Source organism: Drosophila gunungcola (assembly GCF_025200985.1).
Source record: "Drosophila gunungcola strain Sukarami chromosome 2R unlocalized genomic scaffold, Dgunungcola_SK_2 000004F, whole genome shotgun sequence".
Taxonomy (NCBI): domain Eukaryota; kingdom Metazoa; phylum Arthropoda; class Insecta; order Diptera; family Drosophilidae; genus Drosophila; species Drosophila gunungcola.
Genome location: NW_026453167.1, coordinates 2,332,104 through 2,350,545, shown reverse-complemented (window position 1 = coordinate 2,350,545; position 18,442 = coordinate 2,332,104). Strand labels below are relative to the sequence as shown.

The window sequence follows — 18,442 nt, the reverse complement described above, 5'->3', positions numbered from 1 at the left end:
CCCACTTAACCCTGTGCCCCTTTTTCCACCCACACCCACACCCACAGGCTCCTCGAAGTCGCACCACCCGCGCCAACATCACAGCAGCGATCACAGCCCGGATGCCAAGCGGAGGATACACAAGTGCCAATTTCTGGGCTGCAAAAAAGTGTACACGAAGAGCTCGCACCTGAAGGCTCACCAAAGAACGCACACAGGTGAGTGTGGGGGCAACCGAAATATGAATGAACTGAATGTGGTGTGTAGAGTGTGTGTGTAGTGTGTGTGCAACTGACAGATCCGAATTTCCAACTGCCACAGTCGGCAATTAAAAGCGTGTGCCTTGGGAAGAGGGCCGCAGCCTGTAATCTGCAACCTGCAACCTCACCTGAGTTTCTGTGCTTCTGTGCTCCTGTGTGTTGGACCAATAAATCAGAGGGCTGCGACAACAATGTCCTCGACAGAATTCCCTGCGACAGGCAGGATTGACATGTTGCATTGTTTGACCGACACCGTTTCCACAGTTTGCCAGAGCCTTGCAGTCGCGGCAAAAACATGCAATGGGCTGGATGATATGGGGGCAGGACCATCCGGGATGGGCAGGGCCACCAAAAACAACCTCATCGCCTGACAGCAGACGATGCTTGAAATTTCAATAAAAATCGCATAATTCAAACATGAAATATTGGTCGCATACACACATACACACATACGCACACACATCGCCAGCGTTGAAATGTAATTTTATTACAACCACATTCGAACACGAGAGAGCAAATCTATTGATTTGTGCCCTACAACGATGGCGATGGGTTCGAATGTGCGTTTGCGTGTGCGCTTACAAGAGCTTTTGCCAGCGAACACTTAACCCATAAAATAGAAAACCAAAATCCATTTCAAGTTCTGCCAAAAATTGGGCGAAAAAAAAACAGTTTGCAGTTGCTGGCGAAAAACATTTGTGCGCATTCAGTTTTAACTTGTGCACTGGAACGAAAATTTGATAAGATTTATGGGTTTGCTTTTAAGTAATTTTCAACTTTTGAAAGTTTTAATACGGATTTTCATTTCGCTAAGAAGAATGTCATCATCTAGACTATTTGGATATTATATTTTGATTGTAATTAATTAATAAATTAATTAATTTACAAAATTTCAAATTTAGAACATTTTAATTTTGATAAGAAATACATATCTATCTAGACGTTTTCGGATTGACAAGTACTTAGTCTTTGAATTAATTTTATGTTTAAGACAACAAATTTTGTAAAGTTCAACCTTTGAAAGTTTTAATCTAGATATTCGTTCCATTTTGGATTTGAGGTTCATTTTATTTAATCACATTTTAACTTTGCTTTAGTTTGTCCAGAATGTCAAATACTAAGTCTGACCGATTTCCACATAAATGTATTTTAACTTAAGCCCAAGAATATTGGTAAATTTAAACTTTTGATAATTTTTTACTGCATATCATTTCAGTATTTTAAATACTCATTCTTACCGATATGCAGTTAAATTTTTCTCTGTGTAAGCCGAGGACTTTGCTCTAGCCATGCTTTATGAATTTGGTAGATTCATTCTTTGTTTTGGCTTGTCAGTTTTCTTGGGGCGCCAAAAAGGGTGGGACCAACAAATCATTTGGCACACACTCAAATGCCAGGCAAATGATTTTGCAATGCCTTTGCCAAACAAATCAAACAGAAGAAATAGTAGGGTGCCGAATCGAGTATACCCTGGATAAAGAGTGGGTTGAATGGTGGGTATAATGGCAGGCCATGTGTGGACTTGTTTACTTATGCATGCAAGTGTTGGCTTCCAAATCCCATTTGGATCTTTGCAAGAACAGCATGTTTTGTCGGCAAATGAAATTCGGGCCTTGGATATTTCTCACTCAACTGAGACAGAATGGATGTGTGTGTGTATGGGTTCCCTGTTTGTCCAGTGACCAGCCGAATGTTGGCCAAAATTGCTCTGTTCTGAGGCCCTGAATGGCCCCTTAAAGGCGTGGCCATCATCAGCATATAAGCAAGATTCATGTGCAGCTCAGGGCTCGACTTGGCAAAGGTCCTGCCCTGCTATCCTTTCACTTTGTGGCAAGTGTCAACAGCAACAACTTTCTGTGACAGCCGCAGGATATTGCTCAATTTATAAATTTACTTTGGCCCCGGGCGGCGGAGCTTAACATTTTAATTAACATCGAATTCCGGGCCGTTGTTGCTCGTTTGTTTGGTTGTTTGCCTTTGCCGCAGGAAAACCAAAAGCCTTTGGTTCAATAAAAATCCATAACAGTCAAAGTTTTTGCTCATAATTTTCAGTTTATCTTGGCGGAAAACCAACTAAACACCCATCCGCCCTGTTTACCCATTGTTTTGTTGCGCCAACAGCTTTAAGTGTTAATTTTTGCCAGGCACCGAACTTCTATAGTTTCCCCCAAAAATGAAAATGAACTTGAACCTGAGGAGTTTTTAATTAATTACACATGTTCAACTACTGGAAGTGCAGTAGGGCAGATAGGAGCAGCCAACGCAAAAGCCCGGGGAGACCAATAAATCAAAAGCCAAGGTGTTGGTCCGACGATAAGATTGAAACATTTGATTTGGCCCCTGAAATTCCAGCGACCCAGGCGAAAAAAATAAAAAAATAAATAAGGAAAAAAATGTTATGAATCGAGCCGGGGCGAAAAAGGAAAACGTAATTATTTTAATGATACCATGGAGACCAGGCGAGGTTTTTAAATTAAAGAAAACCTAATGAATTACGTTTTTTGCATGGCAAATGAAGCTCAGAGGAGAATTTCATTACAGATGGAGCCTAGATGGGGGCATTCTTAAAATGTTGTCGCATTTGAAAAGCGGACGCATGCGAATAATTGATGACGAGCTATTATTTAGTTGCCAAACAGTGTCCTTGAACAATTTGCAAAAGGGGGTTTTCGGGCGGAACAGACAGTGAAATTAATTTGATTTGGGTTTTCGAGCGCACTTCCTGTGTTTCCTCCTGTGGCTTTTCGACCATTTCCATTTCCATTTGCATGTTCCCGTCGCCATTTAATTAGAAAGCTATTCAATCGCATACACACACACATGGGAAAGATATATATCAGAACAATTGAATATCAATTAAAGAGACATTTGGCTGAAAAAAATCCAGCTCGCAAACTTTGGCCACAAACGATTTCAATTAGTTAAACGCAGGCGGCTATAAAAATGCCAGAGAATGGGGAAAGCCCGGAAAAAGCCCCGGAAAACCGGGAAAAGCGACGAGACGCCGAAGCCGTTAAGAAAAGATTACAAGTGCAATCAAGTGAAAAGACGCAAACAGACCATAAAAATTGTGTTGAGTGCAAAAGCCGAGAAGGCATCGAGCAGCAGCTCCATAAAAAGGCAAGCCACGAAGGAAAAGAGATTCCTCAGCCATTTTCCCCAGCACCATTTCCCGTTTTTCCCCCTTTCCCGCTATTCCCCACGATGCATTCTTTTCTATTGCCGACTGAAATTAAAACTCAGCCCGCCAAGTGAAATTTATAAAATATTAACTGGCTCCATTTGCCGCTCCTTTTTGCTAAGCGGCTGCAGTCCGGCTCCTCCTTATTGCCCTTAAACAATTTACAAGTGCAGGCTTTATGGCCAAAGCCATAGCCATAGCCTGAAACTGAAAACTATCAATATATATATACACAGACAAACGGTCGAGGTTAAGTCTTAACTGCGTTCGGCTCAATAAATTAACATGGCGACGTCTCGTCGCGATTGACGGAAATAAAAGCAGGCGAAAATCGCTTAACCCAGTTGCAGACTGCTTGGCTTTTTGGCCAGGTCCACCACGGCTCCACCAGTTCCATTGCCGCTAAAAATGTCAGCTCAGATGACTTGCCATGAAAACTAATTAAAGGGCTTTTCCCGCGAAAACCATCTTGTTCCACATGTGCGGCCATTGCATACTTCTGGGCTTGGCCCATTGAAATGGCAAATATCCTGAGCCTGAGTAATAGCAAACTATTGGGCCAGGTCCGCAGAGTGCATCCAAAAAGGGTAGAGAATGGGGTATAACGATTACTTATGGGATTAATTTGTTGTATTATAAAAATTACTTGGGTGGCTGCTTCAGTAATCATCACTGTTTGAAATAAATAATAAAGGTGCCTAAAAATATGCAGTAAAAATATAAAAGACGGCGGTTTTAGGAATTAGGGTTCAAAAAAATATTTCACATTGCATACTCTTAGACAACTTTATAAATAATTTTAAAAACCTACGGGTTTCTGTAGAATTTGAATTTTGAGTTTAGTTATGAATAAATTAATACAACTTATATATACCCCACATTTCTCAATGGACTTAATACAAATCCCTAAAAAAGAGTATCCAATTAGTCAGAGTATTTGCCATCTCCTATATTTTGTTGTTGGCCCGTTTCGGTTTCATTTCGTTTTTGGTTTCGTTTCGTTTTGCCAGGCCACTTCAGTGGCCAGATAACACGGCCATTTTGGGTGCTTTATCGCTGCTTTTTCCCCTCGGATTGCCGACTGCCCGCTGCCAGCTCTTTTGCCGTTTAAATGCACTTCAATACGAGACTCTTGGGGGTCGCATCCTAGATCTCAGGGCCTGCACTTTGTGCATTTGACGCTGATTTACACAGCCAGAGGACTGCAAGGGGAGGCCGTAGAAAGAGATAGTCAGAAACAGAGAAAAACTTATAGGAAAAGGGGGGTGGGAGGGATGCTCTGTTGGCCAAAAGTGCCAAAGACAACGATATGTGTGAGTGTGCATTCGTTTATTTATTGCCAATGCTTCGATACCAAAACAGTTCTGACAACATGCCAAAGTGCAAGTGGCAGTCACCCACAAACATATATTCACATTATACTCAACAAAAGAACACACTTACTAAAGAAATTAGCAAGGGTACTCTTAGCACATTTATCATGGTAATCGGCCTTAAATATCAAATATAACATAAATGAATTAAATTCTTCATCACCAACCCGTTCTTTAGTATTTCACCAACACACATTCCTAAGATATTCACTAACATACTGAAAGCACATTCATCAACAAGATATACCTCTTATTCCATACCGTCAAAACAATTTTCTTTATTCCTTCTTTCTTTTATCGACAATATCACCAACACATTCTTTCACTTATTCAATAACAAAAATTCATCAACAAAGTCAACAACATATACACAAACATATCCACCATAAAAACCAATCAATTCTTAAAACGTTTATTAAAGGAATAAACATACCAGCATCATATCATATTCACCAACAAATAAAATCTATATCTTAAGGCAGTACCAAAACATTCACCAACAACTCACCAACTCACATGCAGGTCCACACACACACACATACATACACACACAGATGCGACTTGAGCTATGGCCAAGTGTAAACAAATGGAAATTAAGACAGCCGGCAAGTCCAAGCTCCGGTCAACGGAAGGGTTGGCCTGGTAAAAATAGAGGGAAAGTGTGGGGAAAAGTGAAGGGAAATGGAAGGAAAGCCGCAAGTGCATAATGTGAAATTGAGCACGGAAATATCACACATTTCCGCATGCATTAAGTTTTAAGCCAAGTCTATGTGTGTGTGGTATGCGTTACAAAGTTTTCCACTCAGCTTTATGCATTTTTCTTGGCTGTCGTCGTCTACTTGCCGGTTATCTCGCTCCATTTTCATTTATTTTTTTTCATTTTTTCTACAGTTACTGCTTTTCCAACGGCAGCAACGGCGGCAATTTCCTGCCTCGGCTGCTGTTTGTCTTTTAAACTGAAATAATTTTCCCATTTTTATTTTTTTCGGTGGTTTGGGCTTGGGCTTGGTTTGGCTACGTATTTTTGTATTTTTTCAGTGTGCCCTGGCACTGGCCAGCTTTACGTTTACACCCCGCTCTATTTTGTTCAGGTCTTTCTCGCCCTTTCTGGCCCTCGCATTTTTAGGTTCCTCTCACTCTTTTTTTTGCTTTGTGTGAAATTACAACTTCTGCATTTCCTTTTCCTTTCGGCTGGCTGGTTTTCGCCATGGCTCTGTTTCTGATTCGGATTTTGGCTCTGGCTCTGGTACTGGCACTGGCTGCAAATGTGGATCCTGCTCTGTTTCTGGTTGGCTTTTGGCGCTACTCCGCTTGTATCCTTTGAGGCTTTTGGCACGCATGAAAAATGTTGGCAAAGGACCGCGCTTGGCACACCGTTGACGTCGACTTTAGCAGCATTTCGTTTCGTTTCGTTCCGTTCCTTTTCGGTTTTAATTTTACAGTTTTTCATTTTTAATTGTCTTAAATTCCTGACTGTTTGTGCGTTTGTGCCCCCCGCCCTCCGGTGCCCGATTTACTCCCATTTTTCTCCATTTTACCCAGTTTACCCGTTTAACCCACCACCCTCTGTTTACTCGTGTTTTACTTTATGCATATTTCTCATCCGCGGAGCTACAGCGTCGAAAAAGTTTTTTCATTTGGCAGGCGCGTGCTAAATAAAAAATGTTCCCCAAACTCTAGCCCTTGCCTCCCCGAGCACGCATATTTATGCGCTTTATTGTTTGTGCTGCTGCAGCGAAGTAGTGGAGAAATTGCAGCCACTTTCCAATGCGGCAGACACTGAAAAAAAAATTAGCGGCCTTAAATATTTGTTCTTATACCAAGAACAATTCTTTCTGTGCTATGCCTATTGATATTGACAAGAACACTTTGTTAGATTTTTTAATTAAGAAGTTCATCCCATTTTTGTACTTAAAAACCCACAGTAAATCTCATTTCTCTTTAAAATTTAGTTTTATTTTCATAAGTTAGATTGGGTTGCCACAGAAATTGTTAGGGTTCTAAAAAAAAAAAATAGTATAAGTAAGGGCAAAAAAAAAGTTATGTTAAAATAGTACTTTATTTGTGGCTTTTCTTTAAAACAAACCCAAATTCTGTTCAGTGAATTCTAGCTCTTACCATTTTGGATGTAACTTATTTAATAAGAGTTTTCCGTTTTCCCCGTCCCGTTGCAGGTGAGAAGCCGTACAAGTGCTCCTGGGAGGGCTGCGAATGGAGGTTCGCGAGGAGCGACGAGCTGACCCGCCACTACCGCAAACACACAGGTGCCAAGCCGTTCAAGTGCCGCAACTGCGATCGCTGCTTCTCGAGGTCCGATCACCTGGCGCTGCACATGAAGCGCCACATGTGAGGCGAGATTTAAGCAGGGAATGCCGAAAGGGTCGGAAAAGTCGGAAAAGCCAGAGGCGGAGAGGAGGAGTTCAGCGGAAACTGTGTGCCATCAAGGAACGATGAAAAACTTGCGTAACGCTAATCAAAACCACTTAATTCGTGGAGCAGTGAGGGGGTGGTAAAATAAAAAACAAAATACAAAAAAAAATTAACAAAAAAATTAAACATAAGAAAAGAAAACATCACAAGACAAGCACAAAGATGGAAATTCAAGTTCTCTGATTCTGATTGATATTTGTGTTGCCATTATTGTATCCGTTATCGTTTTCGTTATCGTATGGTTATCGTCGTTATCGTTTTAATTGCAAATTCGATTTGTTTCAATGCCTTGTTAAGTGTAAGTTTAAGCTATAGCAGCCTGATCGCACTTCCTCCATTCACACCTAGCATTTAGCCGCAAGTTTTGAACAAACAGCAAAAATTGTGTACAATCTACCAAAGCTAAGCAGATTTATTTAATTAGTAAAGCAGCAAAAAAACAGCAAACGCTAGAAAAAATTACAAAAAAAAACCTAGTAATTAAATGGAAAAATAATATTTTTGTTTTCATAATGTGAACACTGCCAAAACGAAAATGTAAAAAAAAAACAAATAAACAAAAAAACGAAAATCTAAAACCTAGAAAAAATATATGTAAATGTAAAGAATTAATATAAATATTTAGTTTCATATGTCAGCAAGAGTAAATAGATATACAAATGCAAGAAAAAAGAAGAGTGCAAAATATGTTTTAAACAAAACAAAACAAAAAAAAAACGTTGAAAATGCTTATATTCTTAAATTAATTTTAAATGTAATTTAAATGTTGACTAGGTCTGAATATCATTTCACAGCACCACTCAAAATTGGAAACCTATAAACATTAAATTTAATAAATGCCTAAATTAGATTTCAATTGATATTCGGTATTTGAAGAAAAAGCAATTTTGTTGCTATGTTTTTAGTAAATATACGTAATTATTTAATGTATCCTTAATTTTCTTATGCATTGCCTAAGTGATGGAAAGTATTACGAACTCATTTTTATATGTATACCTAATTTAATCAAAATTTTTATTCTCAATCGAAAAACGAAACTAAATTCATTCTCGACTTAACATACAAATTCTTCTTTATGTGCCTCATTAATCTTAGTTTAATTAAATCAAATCAATTCCTTGTAGATAAGTACATTCACTCTTTTTTTGCAGTGGTCTAGAAACTTCGTTAGTTCTTTCATTTTTTGTGTGCTGCTTTTTATTTTATTGTAGTGTATCATTTCCTCATTTTTGTTTATAATGATTTGTTTAATTTTTAATTATTTTTAAATAAAGAAAAAGTATGTGAAAAGCGAATGTTTCCATCGACTTCTTATTGTTTTCCACCAGCACCCCTCAGCGAATGAGACACGACATCAAAGTATACAACGTTGATCGAGAGTAATATGTACACGCATGTACGCATGTGCATATCGATCGGTCAATCATTATGGTTTGTGTGATGAGAAATTCTGTGATCCAGAGAACAACAACAACAAAATAGCTAAGGCAAAGAAAAAATAAATGAAAAACCAAAACCAAAAAACCAATGACAGCACCCATGCGAAAAATATAGGGCTAAAGAAGGAACACTTGGCCAAAAAAAACATTGCGATTCCTCTCCAATTGGAATTTAGTGAAACTCTTGATATATATATATATATATATATCCATTTTTATGTACATACGAACACGAAATACAATTTGTCTCCTTTTTCTAGCTTTGTTCTCACTAATTGTCGATGGGATAAGAGTTTTAATGATTCTGATTTGTAATCGTTGTCGATATCAATATGTACGTGTGTTGCTTGTGCTTTGTGTCATTTGAATGTTATCGTATTTGTATGTATCGATATATCACCAGATCAACGCGCCACAAACGGAAAATGAAAATCCACTTCCATTCCAGTTCCAGAATCCCGTTTGGCTTCCAAGCGAAACTTGCACTGAACAATACTTAACGAAAACGTGAAAAATGCAAATCCAATACGATGTGTCAAAAATGCTTCAATCAGTTTAGTCTAACTTTTGAGAAAAACATAAAACCAAAAACCAAAAAACCAAAAACCGATACAGTAAAAATAGAAACCCGAACATAAGAAATATTTTGTATAGAAAACCTTTAAACTAAAAATCGAAAGCGTAACAGTATATTTAGATCCTAATGCAGATACTGGATAGTCACGAGCGCAGAGTGAGCGTCACTATATAGATATGGATAAACAAGAATATATATAAATATATATATATATGTATTTTACAACCGACAAATGTGTATTTTAAAATGAGAAAAATGTAAACAAAATTATTGTGTAAAAAGGTAAAACAAAAATGAAAGACTGGTCAACGAGGTGTTCCGCGTTTATGCAACAATTGCAAAATAGAAAAAGTAAACAAAAATATATATATATATTATGTACATTATATGAGATTTTGAAACAAAACCGAAACCGAAACAGATGGCATAAAGTACTGTACTCCAAAATGTATATTACTATATGGTGTGTGAGCGAGCCCATAGCGATTAGGTTAAGTACCACCCGATCATTTTGATTTTCCGATTCGGCAGCAAAACTACGCATACGTAAGAGGGAAGGCCTTGTCGCGATCCCGCAATTAAAGTTAATAAAGTACGAATTTTAAGTAACGCTGAATGTGAGTCTAGAGAGTACTAAACCAAAAACTATGGATATATTTTAGTGTCTACACTTGAGCATTTTACAAAGGCAGCTCTCCCCGGGGTCAGCTTTTGCGAAGTCAACCAGCCAGCCAGTCAGCCAGCCAGCAAAGTACGAGAGTCTGGGGAAAATCTATAAGCATTTTCTACAGATTTACAGCTCGTACAGAAAGCGGAAGTCAGAAGTCGCAGGGCAGGAAAATATTTGGCAGCAGGCACACATAAAAATAAATAAAGTATACTAAAACTAGAGTAAATACATTTTAATTTCGTTTAGAGTTTCGTTTGCAAATGTGCTTAGCAATTTTCCTATTTTCCCTCCCCATCCATTTTCCCATTCCCAAGGATTTTCCACGCTCACGAGCGGAGTATCACAAGCGTTTAGTTTAGAAGTAGACTAAATGGCGGAGGGCCAAGCTTAGAATAGCAGAAATATATTTCGGAAGAGAAATGGGCATATACACACATATATAGTACAGAGTCGGGAAATGGGGAGTAAAACATTTTATGTAGGCAAATAAGGACATAACTCGTAAAGATTTTGTGTATAGTTTAGTGAAATGAATTAGTTTAATGTTAAATGAACTCAAAAGTAAACTACATAAAAAATATATATAAACATATACACGCGGATATGTATTTAAGGGAATTTAAGGAATACTATTTACGTGGCAGTTGTGTGTAAAGTGTGTATGTGGATTAAATTAATGTGTATGTGTATCATTCGTAGATGGCCGAGGGCGTGTAGAAGCCGGTTTTTGGGGAAGATTATGCAAAGCATCTACAAATTAAGGCACAGCATTATAAATTACAAATAAAGAAGTACGTTTTATTTGAGCTACGAACGCACGAACGGTTACTAAAGCAAGAATGGTGATGGAATGCTAAGAAAGTTGAAAGATGGATTTAGGGATATAGAAGCTGGAAATATTTCGGGGTTGATTTTGGCAGCAAGTGGTGATTACTTAGAATTTTTACGAGACAACTCTGTTTAGCCCTTCCTCGTTTCTGTACATGATCGCAACCCCAGGCATGCATTCATATTTATAATTGTAATCATAAGGCAGTGTAATTGATGTCAAAAGATAAGCAAAACTAATGGTATAAAATGGAAAATTCACAAGTTTCGGCACAGGAAAAACCAAACGAAAACTACATTTTAGGAGTAAGTGAATCAAAAACATAAAATCAATACAAAAACATAATAATTGTATTTAATGCTTGTGCAAAACAGAAAAAAATTCTTAGCTAATAGCAAATAGCAAAAAATCTAATTGTCAGTGTTTAATTACTATTATTGATGTGCATTCGATGTGTGCTAAGTTCACAAATCAAGCATCCCGTTTATCCAGATCCCAATTTTCCAGGTTCCTACAAAATCCTTGACTGTTGTTTTTCACGATTGATTGTTTTTCTCCGTGTTTTGCTAACAAGCAGACAATTAAAACCTAAATACAAATAGAGCTGAATAACTGAACTGGAAATTATTTTGCAGCTGACACGAAATGTTTGCATAAATAATTAGTTGATTAACTGCGAGAATAATTAATAGAATTTAATTCAATTAGCATATTTTCAGCCTCGCCCGCGCCCCTTTAACCGCCTAGATTATATAATTATAGCAAAAGCGAAAACAAAAACAAAACAAAATTATTGATCATTAAACATTATTAATTATTATTATGGCTTGTTTGTTGCGGCTTTTTGTGCATCTCCATTCGGAAATCATTTTATAAGGGGAAACAAATTATAAGAAGAATCTAGAAAATAAATACAGAAGAAACATAGCAGAAACAATTGGGCGAAAAAGCCAGAAAATCGAAGGAGAACATTTCTTGTACTTAGGTTTAGTTTATTATACAAACAAGAATAACAGCGGCAAAATGAAGCTAATTGTAACAGCTAAACGTGAATAAGTGAGGAGACGAACAAGATCCATCAACATTAGAAAAACGTTATTTTTATTCTTGTATAAGTATAAACCGAAGGCATTTTTCAACGTATGACAACTATTATTGTACGTAACTTGATATTTTGATGAGAATTTCTGTGAACAAAGCAAAAAATAAAAATTCCAAAAAAACTGAAATATAGAAAAAATTTAAAAAAAAAAACGTTGCTTGCTTTTCTATGGAGGATGATGATGATAATGGGTTGTAAACATGTTGTTGCATTTAAATGATGTTGATTTTCGGCATGGTCAGCGGTTTGCATATATTTAACTTTTGTGATTGCAGGCGGCAGTCAGCAAACAGTTCGCATCATTAGCCCCACGGGAGAGGGGTTAAACCAACCGTCTATAGTATATTAACCCGAAAAACAAGCTGCATAAATGACATTAAAGCACCGGCGGCGCAAGTTTGTGTATTAATTTTTAATTATACTTTATGGCAGGCTATGATGTCCTGGCCCTTGGCATTTCATCTGCCATAAAGCCTGGCTATTTTGTAAATAAAGTAATAAAGTTCTGGCGGCTTTAATCGTAAATTACGATTTGCAAGGGATAATTGGCATGTCAGTCATTTTCAGGTTAGCCCGAAAGTATGCTGCTCTGAATTTAAATCAATTTCTCGCTTGGCAAAACTTTGAATGGCAAACTTTGGATGGGAAATCGCTTAGACTTAGACTTTGTCTTAGTATTGGTCTGCTAATGAAGATTCGCACAGACAGAAGAGGATGGACAACGACAAAAGTGCAGGCAAGTTTTCCTTCGCTTTTTCCTTTTTTTAGCCATTTTCTACACCAGTTTCTTTTAATTTTGGCCCGCAGACGTAACTCTTTTATTTCCATGCATTTCTAAAGGCCAGAACCTGAAGGTTGCTGAAACTTTTCATTTTCTTCATTTTCCTGCTGCAGCGAAACTTCTAATTACATACATGACCAGCACACATATGTATCCATATGTGCACTGCACATACACACACAGGTCTGGTGCCGAGAGCACTGCACTGCGAGAAATCTCTGGGCGCATCTTCGCCATGCTGGCTAGGGAATTTCCCCTTTTCCTTTACTTGGCCCTAAGTTTGCCCGCTGCATCTTTATCAAAATAGTTTCTAAAGTTCAAACCACTTTGAGAGCGGTGCGCAGGGAATATGACTTTTAAAAAGTTTTCCCACACCCCCACTTTTCCCGCCCCATTTTCCCTTCCTTCCTTTTACTAGACACGTTGTATGTTGCTGCTTCTTCGGCTGATGTTGCTGCCGTGCTTTTGGTGTTGCTGCTGTTGCTGCCGTTGCGGCTGATATGTGGAGCCGAGGCTGTTATGCCGTGCACAACATTTGTAGCTTGTCAAAGTGGCTCAACACGCCAGGCATGTTAACTTATTTTGCTGCCTTTCCTGGCTCGGCTAACTTGCATCAGCTAACTACGAAACCCGCTTCCCTGGAGCGAAGGAGATTTGTGCGGGGCTATAGCCAAACCAACATGCAAGGTAAACACAGAGCGATGAGGTGCTTTTTAAATTGCTGCCCTGGCAGATACCCTTTAATTGTGTTGGCTTACCCCACTAAATTAACACCAACCCTGTTTATAAACTTAATTCCCTGTTGAATTACACTTTGTTATATTTCTATTATTAACAATTCATATTTGTTTTTTTTACAGAAGTTAAAAATGAACAAGCTGATAAACTATTATGCTGCTAGTCTTGTAAGTTATACATAAGTCATTGTGCTAAAGACAACATTTGTAAATTTAAATATAACTAATAGTCAAGGTGTAAAACAGAAAGAAAAGATTTAGAGGATTTTTTTTATAAATTCAAATCTAAGTTTAAAAGTTTTAGTTTGGTTAAGTTTTTGATATACTCAATTAATTTATGTTTTTTATTACTTGCTTATAACTATAACTTTTCAATTGATCATTTCTGCCAACATTTTTTTCCAGCATTTTATTTATATTTTCTTTATAAAGAGCATATCATATTCGCTACGTTTTCATTAAGATGATACTGCTGCCTCAAGTTCATTTGGAAACAAAGCTCTTTCTCTGTAGTCGCTTTTTGTATAAATTACAGGCAAAAATTCAGCTCAGCCCGGCATGAGCATGAGTGCTCGGATATGTGTTCTTCAGGAGTGCTCGTGTACTATAACGTGTTGGGATCGGAATTTCTGATGGTGATGTGATGGTGTGCATCCTTAAAGTCAGAAAGCCCCAAGGGGCTTTTAGCGCCAGCAACCCAGCGCTAGCGAACGAATGCAATTTCTTTCGTTTTTAGCCGCCACAAAATTGCCACCAAATCAATATTATTAGACACGACCAGGAAAAGCAGCGGAAAACGTGTGGAAAAAACTCACAAAAGCGCGTGTGTGTGGGAAAGTCACAAATGTGGGTGGGGTGGGGAGGTTTGACAAGATGTGGAGAACCATGTTATGTTCACATACGCAAATGAGGGCGTATATGGCCGGGCTTTGGGGGGCGTGCCCAGTTCCAACTGTAGCAACACGAAAATTATGATTACAAGCAAAGACTGTCATTTGCCATAATATTTGCAGCATAACGATTATGGAGCGCTTTGACCGAAAATGGAGAATAATAAAGAGCTGGTTGGGTGGTTCAATCGTTGGGTGACTGGGTGGCAGGGTGCCTGGCCCCAAGATAACACACATCCAGCGAGTGCCAATGACAATGACATCAACTGCAGACAAGCCCACAGAATGGCACACAGAATGGCCAAAAGGGGGTGGTTGGGTGCTTGGCTCATTGGAATGGGGTGGGTTCACGGCAGGGTGAATGGAACGGGGCTCGAACTACAAAGATGCAGGGACCGATAGAGCCAAGCTAACAAGACAACCCAGTCCACCAGCAAACCAAACCATTCGAGGGCGTTTGTTAGCCTTCCAAAGCATTCGCTTACCATCGAAATCTGCTGGCTGCTCAAAGCTCTTTCTTTTTTTGCTTTCACGATAGCAGTTTAACTAAATTGAAAAGATAATTTTTAAACCAACTTTTAATATATAACATTTTAGGGCCGATAACATAAAGCATAAAAACTCTGGGCTGCAATTTTATTTGAACTTACAATTTAAAGTTCAGCCATTTCTATACCCTTGCAGAGGGTATTATAATTTCAGTCAGAAGTTTGCAACGCAGTGAAGGAGACGTTTCCGACCCTATAAAGTATATATATTCTTGATCAGCATCACTAGTAGAGTCGATCTAGCCATGTCCGTCTGTCCGTCTGTCCGTCCGTCTGTCCGTCTGTCCGTCCGTCTGTCCGTCTGTCCGTCCGTTTATATGCAAACTAGTCTCTCAGTTTTTAAGCTATCTGCATGAAACTTTCCCAAAAGTTGTCTTTCTATTGCAGGTAGTATATAAGTCGGAGCGAGCCGGATCGGACGACTATAGCATATAGCTCCCATAGGAACAATCGGAAAAATAAATGAAAAAAAATTATAACTTTGCTGTTTTTTAATTTTTTTTTAGTTCTTCGACATTTAGTAATGGTTTAATATTTCAGAATATGATTTAAATTTTATCAAAATCGGACGACTATAGCATATAGCTCCCATAGGAACAATCGGAAAAATAAATGAAAAAAAATTATAACTTTTCTGTTTTTTAATTTTTTTTTTAGTTCTTCGAGATATAGTAATGGATAAATATTTCAGAATTACGGTTAAAATTTCATCAAAATAGGACGACTATATCATAAAGCTCCAATAGAAATAATAAAATTATATAAAATAACTACCTAATAATGAGCTGCAAATCATCATTGCTTCAATGTTTTTAGACATATACGCAAGTAAGTCATAATTTTAATGTTTTCAAAAATATTTAATTCTTGCAATAGCTGCAAGGGTATATAAACTTCGGCTTGCCGAAGTTTGCTTCCTTTCTTGTTTAATTATATTTTTAAAGCTGAGTAAATTAGTTTTTTTTATAAAACACATATTCTAGGAGTTTTTAGTTGTAATTTAGCCTAAGCAAGACGCGCAGCTAAAAAATATTCTTTTATATACAGTCACAAAAAAATTGTTTTTTAACAATTATTGTATTTTTTTAAGGGGTATTGTACCATCATATTTTTTTCAAAATTTTAAGAAACATTTTTTTTTATGAAGCCTAATATATTTGCATTTTGGGCATAACAAGATATGACATTCCAGTTTTTAACAATATTTTTAAGGAATTCGATAATTAACTAAATTTTTGTAGTGTTTTTTAATTAACCAAATTTTATCTAACGCCTTAATGTGCTTTTAAGGTTGCTGTTTACATATTTTTGTATATTATACAATTTCATTTAAATGCAAAAAATTTTAAGTTACCAAATTAAAGAGTAAATAACCTAACTTTTCGTTCTGTTTTCTACCATTTAAAATGAGTTCATCTTTGACAATCTCTTGTCGTCCTCAAGCCTAACTCGCTCTGGATAAATCCTCTTTATAAATTCCGATGGGGAGATTAAAGGCTCTCGGTGCGGAGTCATCTGCCGATAGCCACAAAAGTTGAAGCCCAACTGCAGTAGGAATAGCAGTTGCAGTCGCCGACTGGCTGGCTAAACAGCTTAGAGGTGCTAATCCAAAGGCGCAGCAAAAATCGCAAAATCAGATTGCAAAGTTGGCCTGACAAGCGGCAGCGAAGGGGGTTTGTGTGATGTCATGCAAATGTGGCACGTTTAAATGCCTTGCCTTGGCAGCTGCTCCCAACCAAAGGGTCTTTTGGTATCGTTTACCAGACTTGTCTGATTTCGATCCCGAAATTGCCTGCTCACTGCCAGTGGCATCTTAAGGTGCACTGAAAAATAATAATACAAAATTACATGATAAGTTGTAATCGTATTTTCTTATTTTAAATGTATGTAAAAAAGAATCAAATTTATTTTAATGTTACAAAAATGGTGGGTTGCCAAAGGATTCACTATAGTTTTGAGATCACTTTAAAGTGTGTCTTAAATTATGCAATGAAAAAAGAATGTCATTTTTTGGAATGAATCGCAGGGACATTTGGACTTTAAATATATTGTTGCATTCTGATTTCTGTGGCAATTCCGATAATATTGTAATATAAACGACTTTACGCAATTTAAAGTGGTTAAATTTAATTTAAAGATTTTTGTGACATTATAACAATAGGTATAAAATCGTTTCTCTCAGTTTGGCGAACGACAACGACCGCAGGTGCAACGCGCAGCCATCTCCCTCTCCTTCCTGCCATCTCACTCTTTTCGCTAGAGTATAGAATAACTTCCTCTTAACACTTTTTTTTTGGCAACTGGCGGCAAGTGCACTTGAAGTGTATCGAATTTGTATGGATTTCGCTTGCAGCCAATAATTTGACACTTGCACTGTGCGCAAGTGGAACGAAATGAGACAGAAGGGAAAGGCAGGGACAGAGACGGCAGGAGTGTAACTGAGAGAGACGGCGATAGAAGGCGGAAGGACTCTCAAACCGAAAAGAGCGGATTCTTGAATAAAAGTTGGCATCGCCAGCACGCGAGGGCGCCATAAACAAGGAAGCTCACACGAGATTGTGTTACTCTGTGCGTTGTGTGTGTTTGTGTGCATAAATGCATGTTGAGTAAGCAACAATAACACACAAAAACACACACACACAGAGACACACACACGCCAACGCAATTGTCATCACCATAAAAATAACATAAAACTTTTTTACGACTCCTGTGGCCTGCGTAAGTCTGTTACAGAAGGATTCCCCTGGTGAATAGGGGATAGTGATACTCATGCGGGCTCTAAGGATTGTGGATTGCGAGCATGTGGCACCACTTCAAACAGGGCTAACCAGCCATAACCCACCCAGGAACTGGAGCCCAAGGAGCCACCCAATCCAGCAATTCGACATCGCTTATGTCACGACAGCCTGCTCATTAAAGTTGTAGCCGTTTCTTTGGTTCGGACGTGCGGGACAACCCGCTCCCACTACCCCTTCTACCACTACCACTCCCATTCCCACACTCTGTTTTAAATGCATCCGACCCCAAGCGCCGCACCACCAATTTATCTCAGTGCACCCACCCACTCATAATTCTCCGTCTAAATGCCTGTTTGGCGAAGCGTAATTGATAATGCATTCAATTGGCCAGCCAATTTGCTAAAGTGCCTAAGTGAAGTCGCCCCCACCAGAAGTTAACAGTGGGCAACGATTCGTTGATTTAATGACAGCAAATAGGAGTTTTTACCCTATTGAGTTCTGATTATTTTATTTCACATAATACAATTTTTGGTAGGAAATGGTGGGTAATAAATGCGGTTTGCTAGTGTCAATTGATATATGTTGAGTTTTCCAAGCTGTAAAGTTTTTAAAAGTGGAAGATCAAATTTTCGTAATGCTAAATTTAAAAATATCAATAAAAACAAGCAATGGGTGTTCCCTGAGTAAAATAATAGTATTTAAGCAAGCACCAGTCTTTTATTTATATAAATTTCTAAAGTAATTAAAAAAAATAACATTTTCGAGGTGTTTAGTAACTCTTAAAATTTGTGTAAAACCCCCAAACAAAAAAATTTGTAGTTTTTGTAATATTTAAAAACTTTAAATTAATACCTACAATATTATACTTCAAAGATTGACACTCTGGAGATTACAGAACATAGTATCAG

At 37.9% G+C, this 18,442-nt stretch overlaps 1 protein-coding gene across 1 annotated transcript in view; it reads left to right on the top strand.

Moving 5' to 3' along the window:
• Positions 1 to 8,518, top strand: part of LOC128254245 (Krueppel-like factor luna) — a 118,123-nt gene extending 109,605 nt beyond the window's left edge. Inside the window, exons 4-5 of the mRNA XM_052983155.1 lie at positions 48 to 197; positions 6,968 to 8,518. Coding sequence (XP_052839115.1) covers positions 48 to 197; positions 6,968 to 7,143 — 326 coding nt within the window. The 3' untranslated portion in view covers positions 7,144 to 8,518. The remainder of the gene's footprint in view (positions 1 to 47; positions 198 to 6,967) is intronic.
• Positions 8,519 to 18,442: the final 9,924 nt, after the last annotated feature.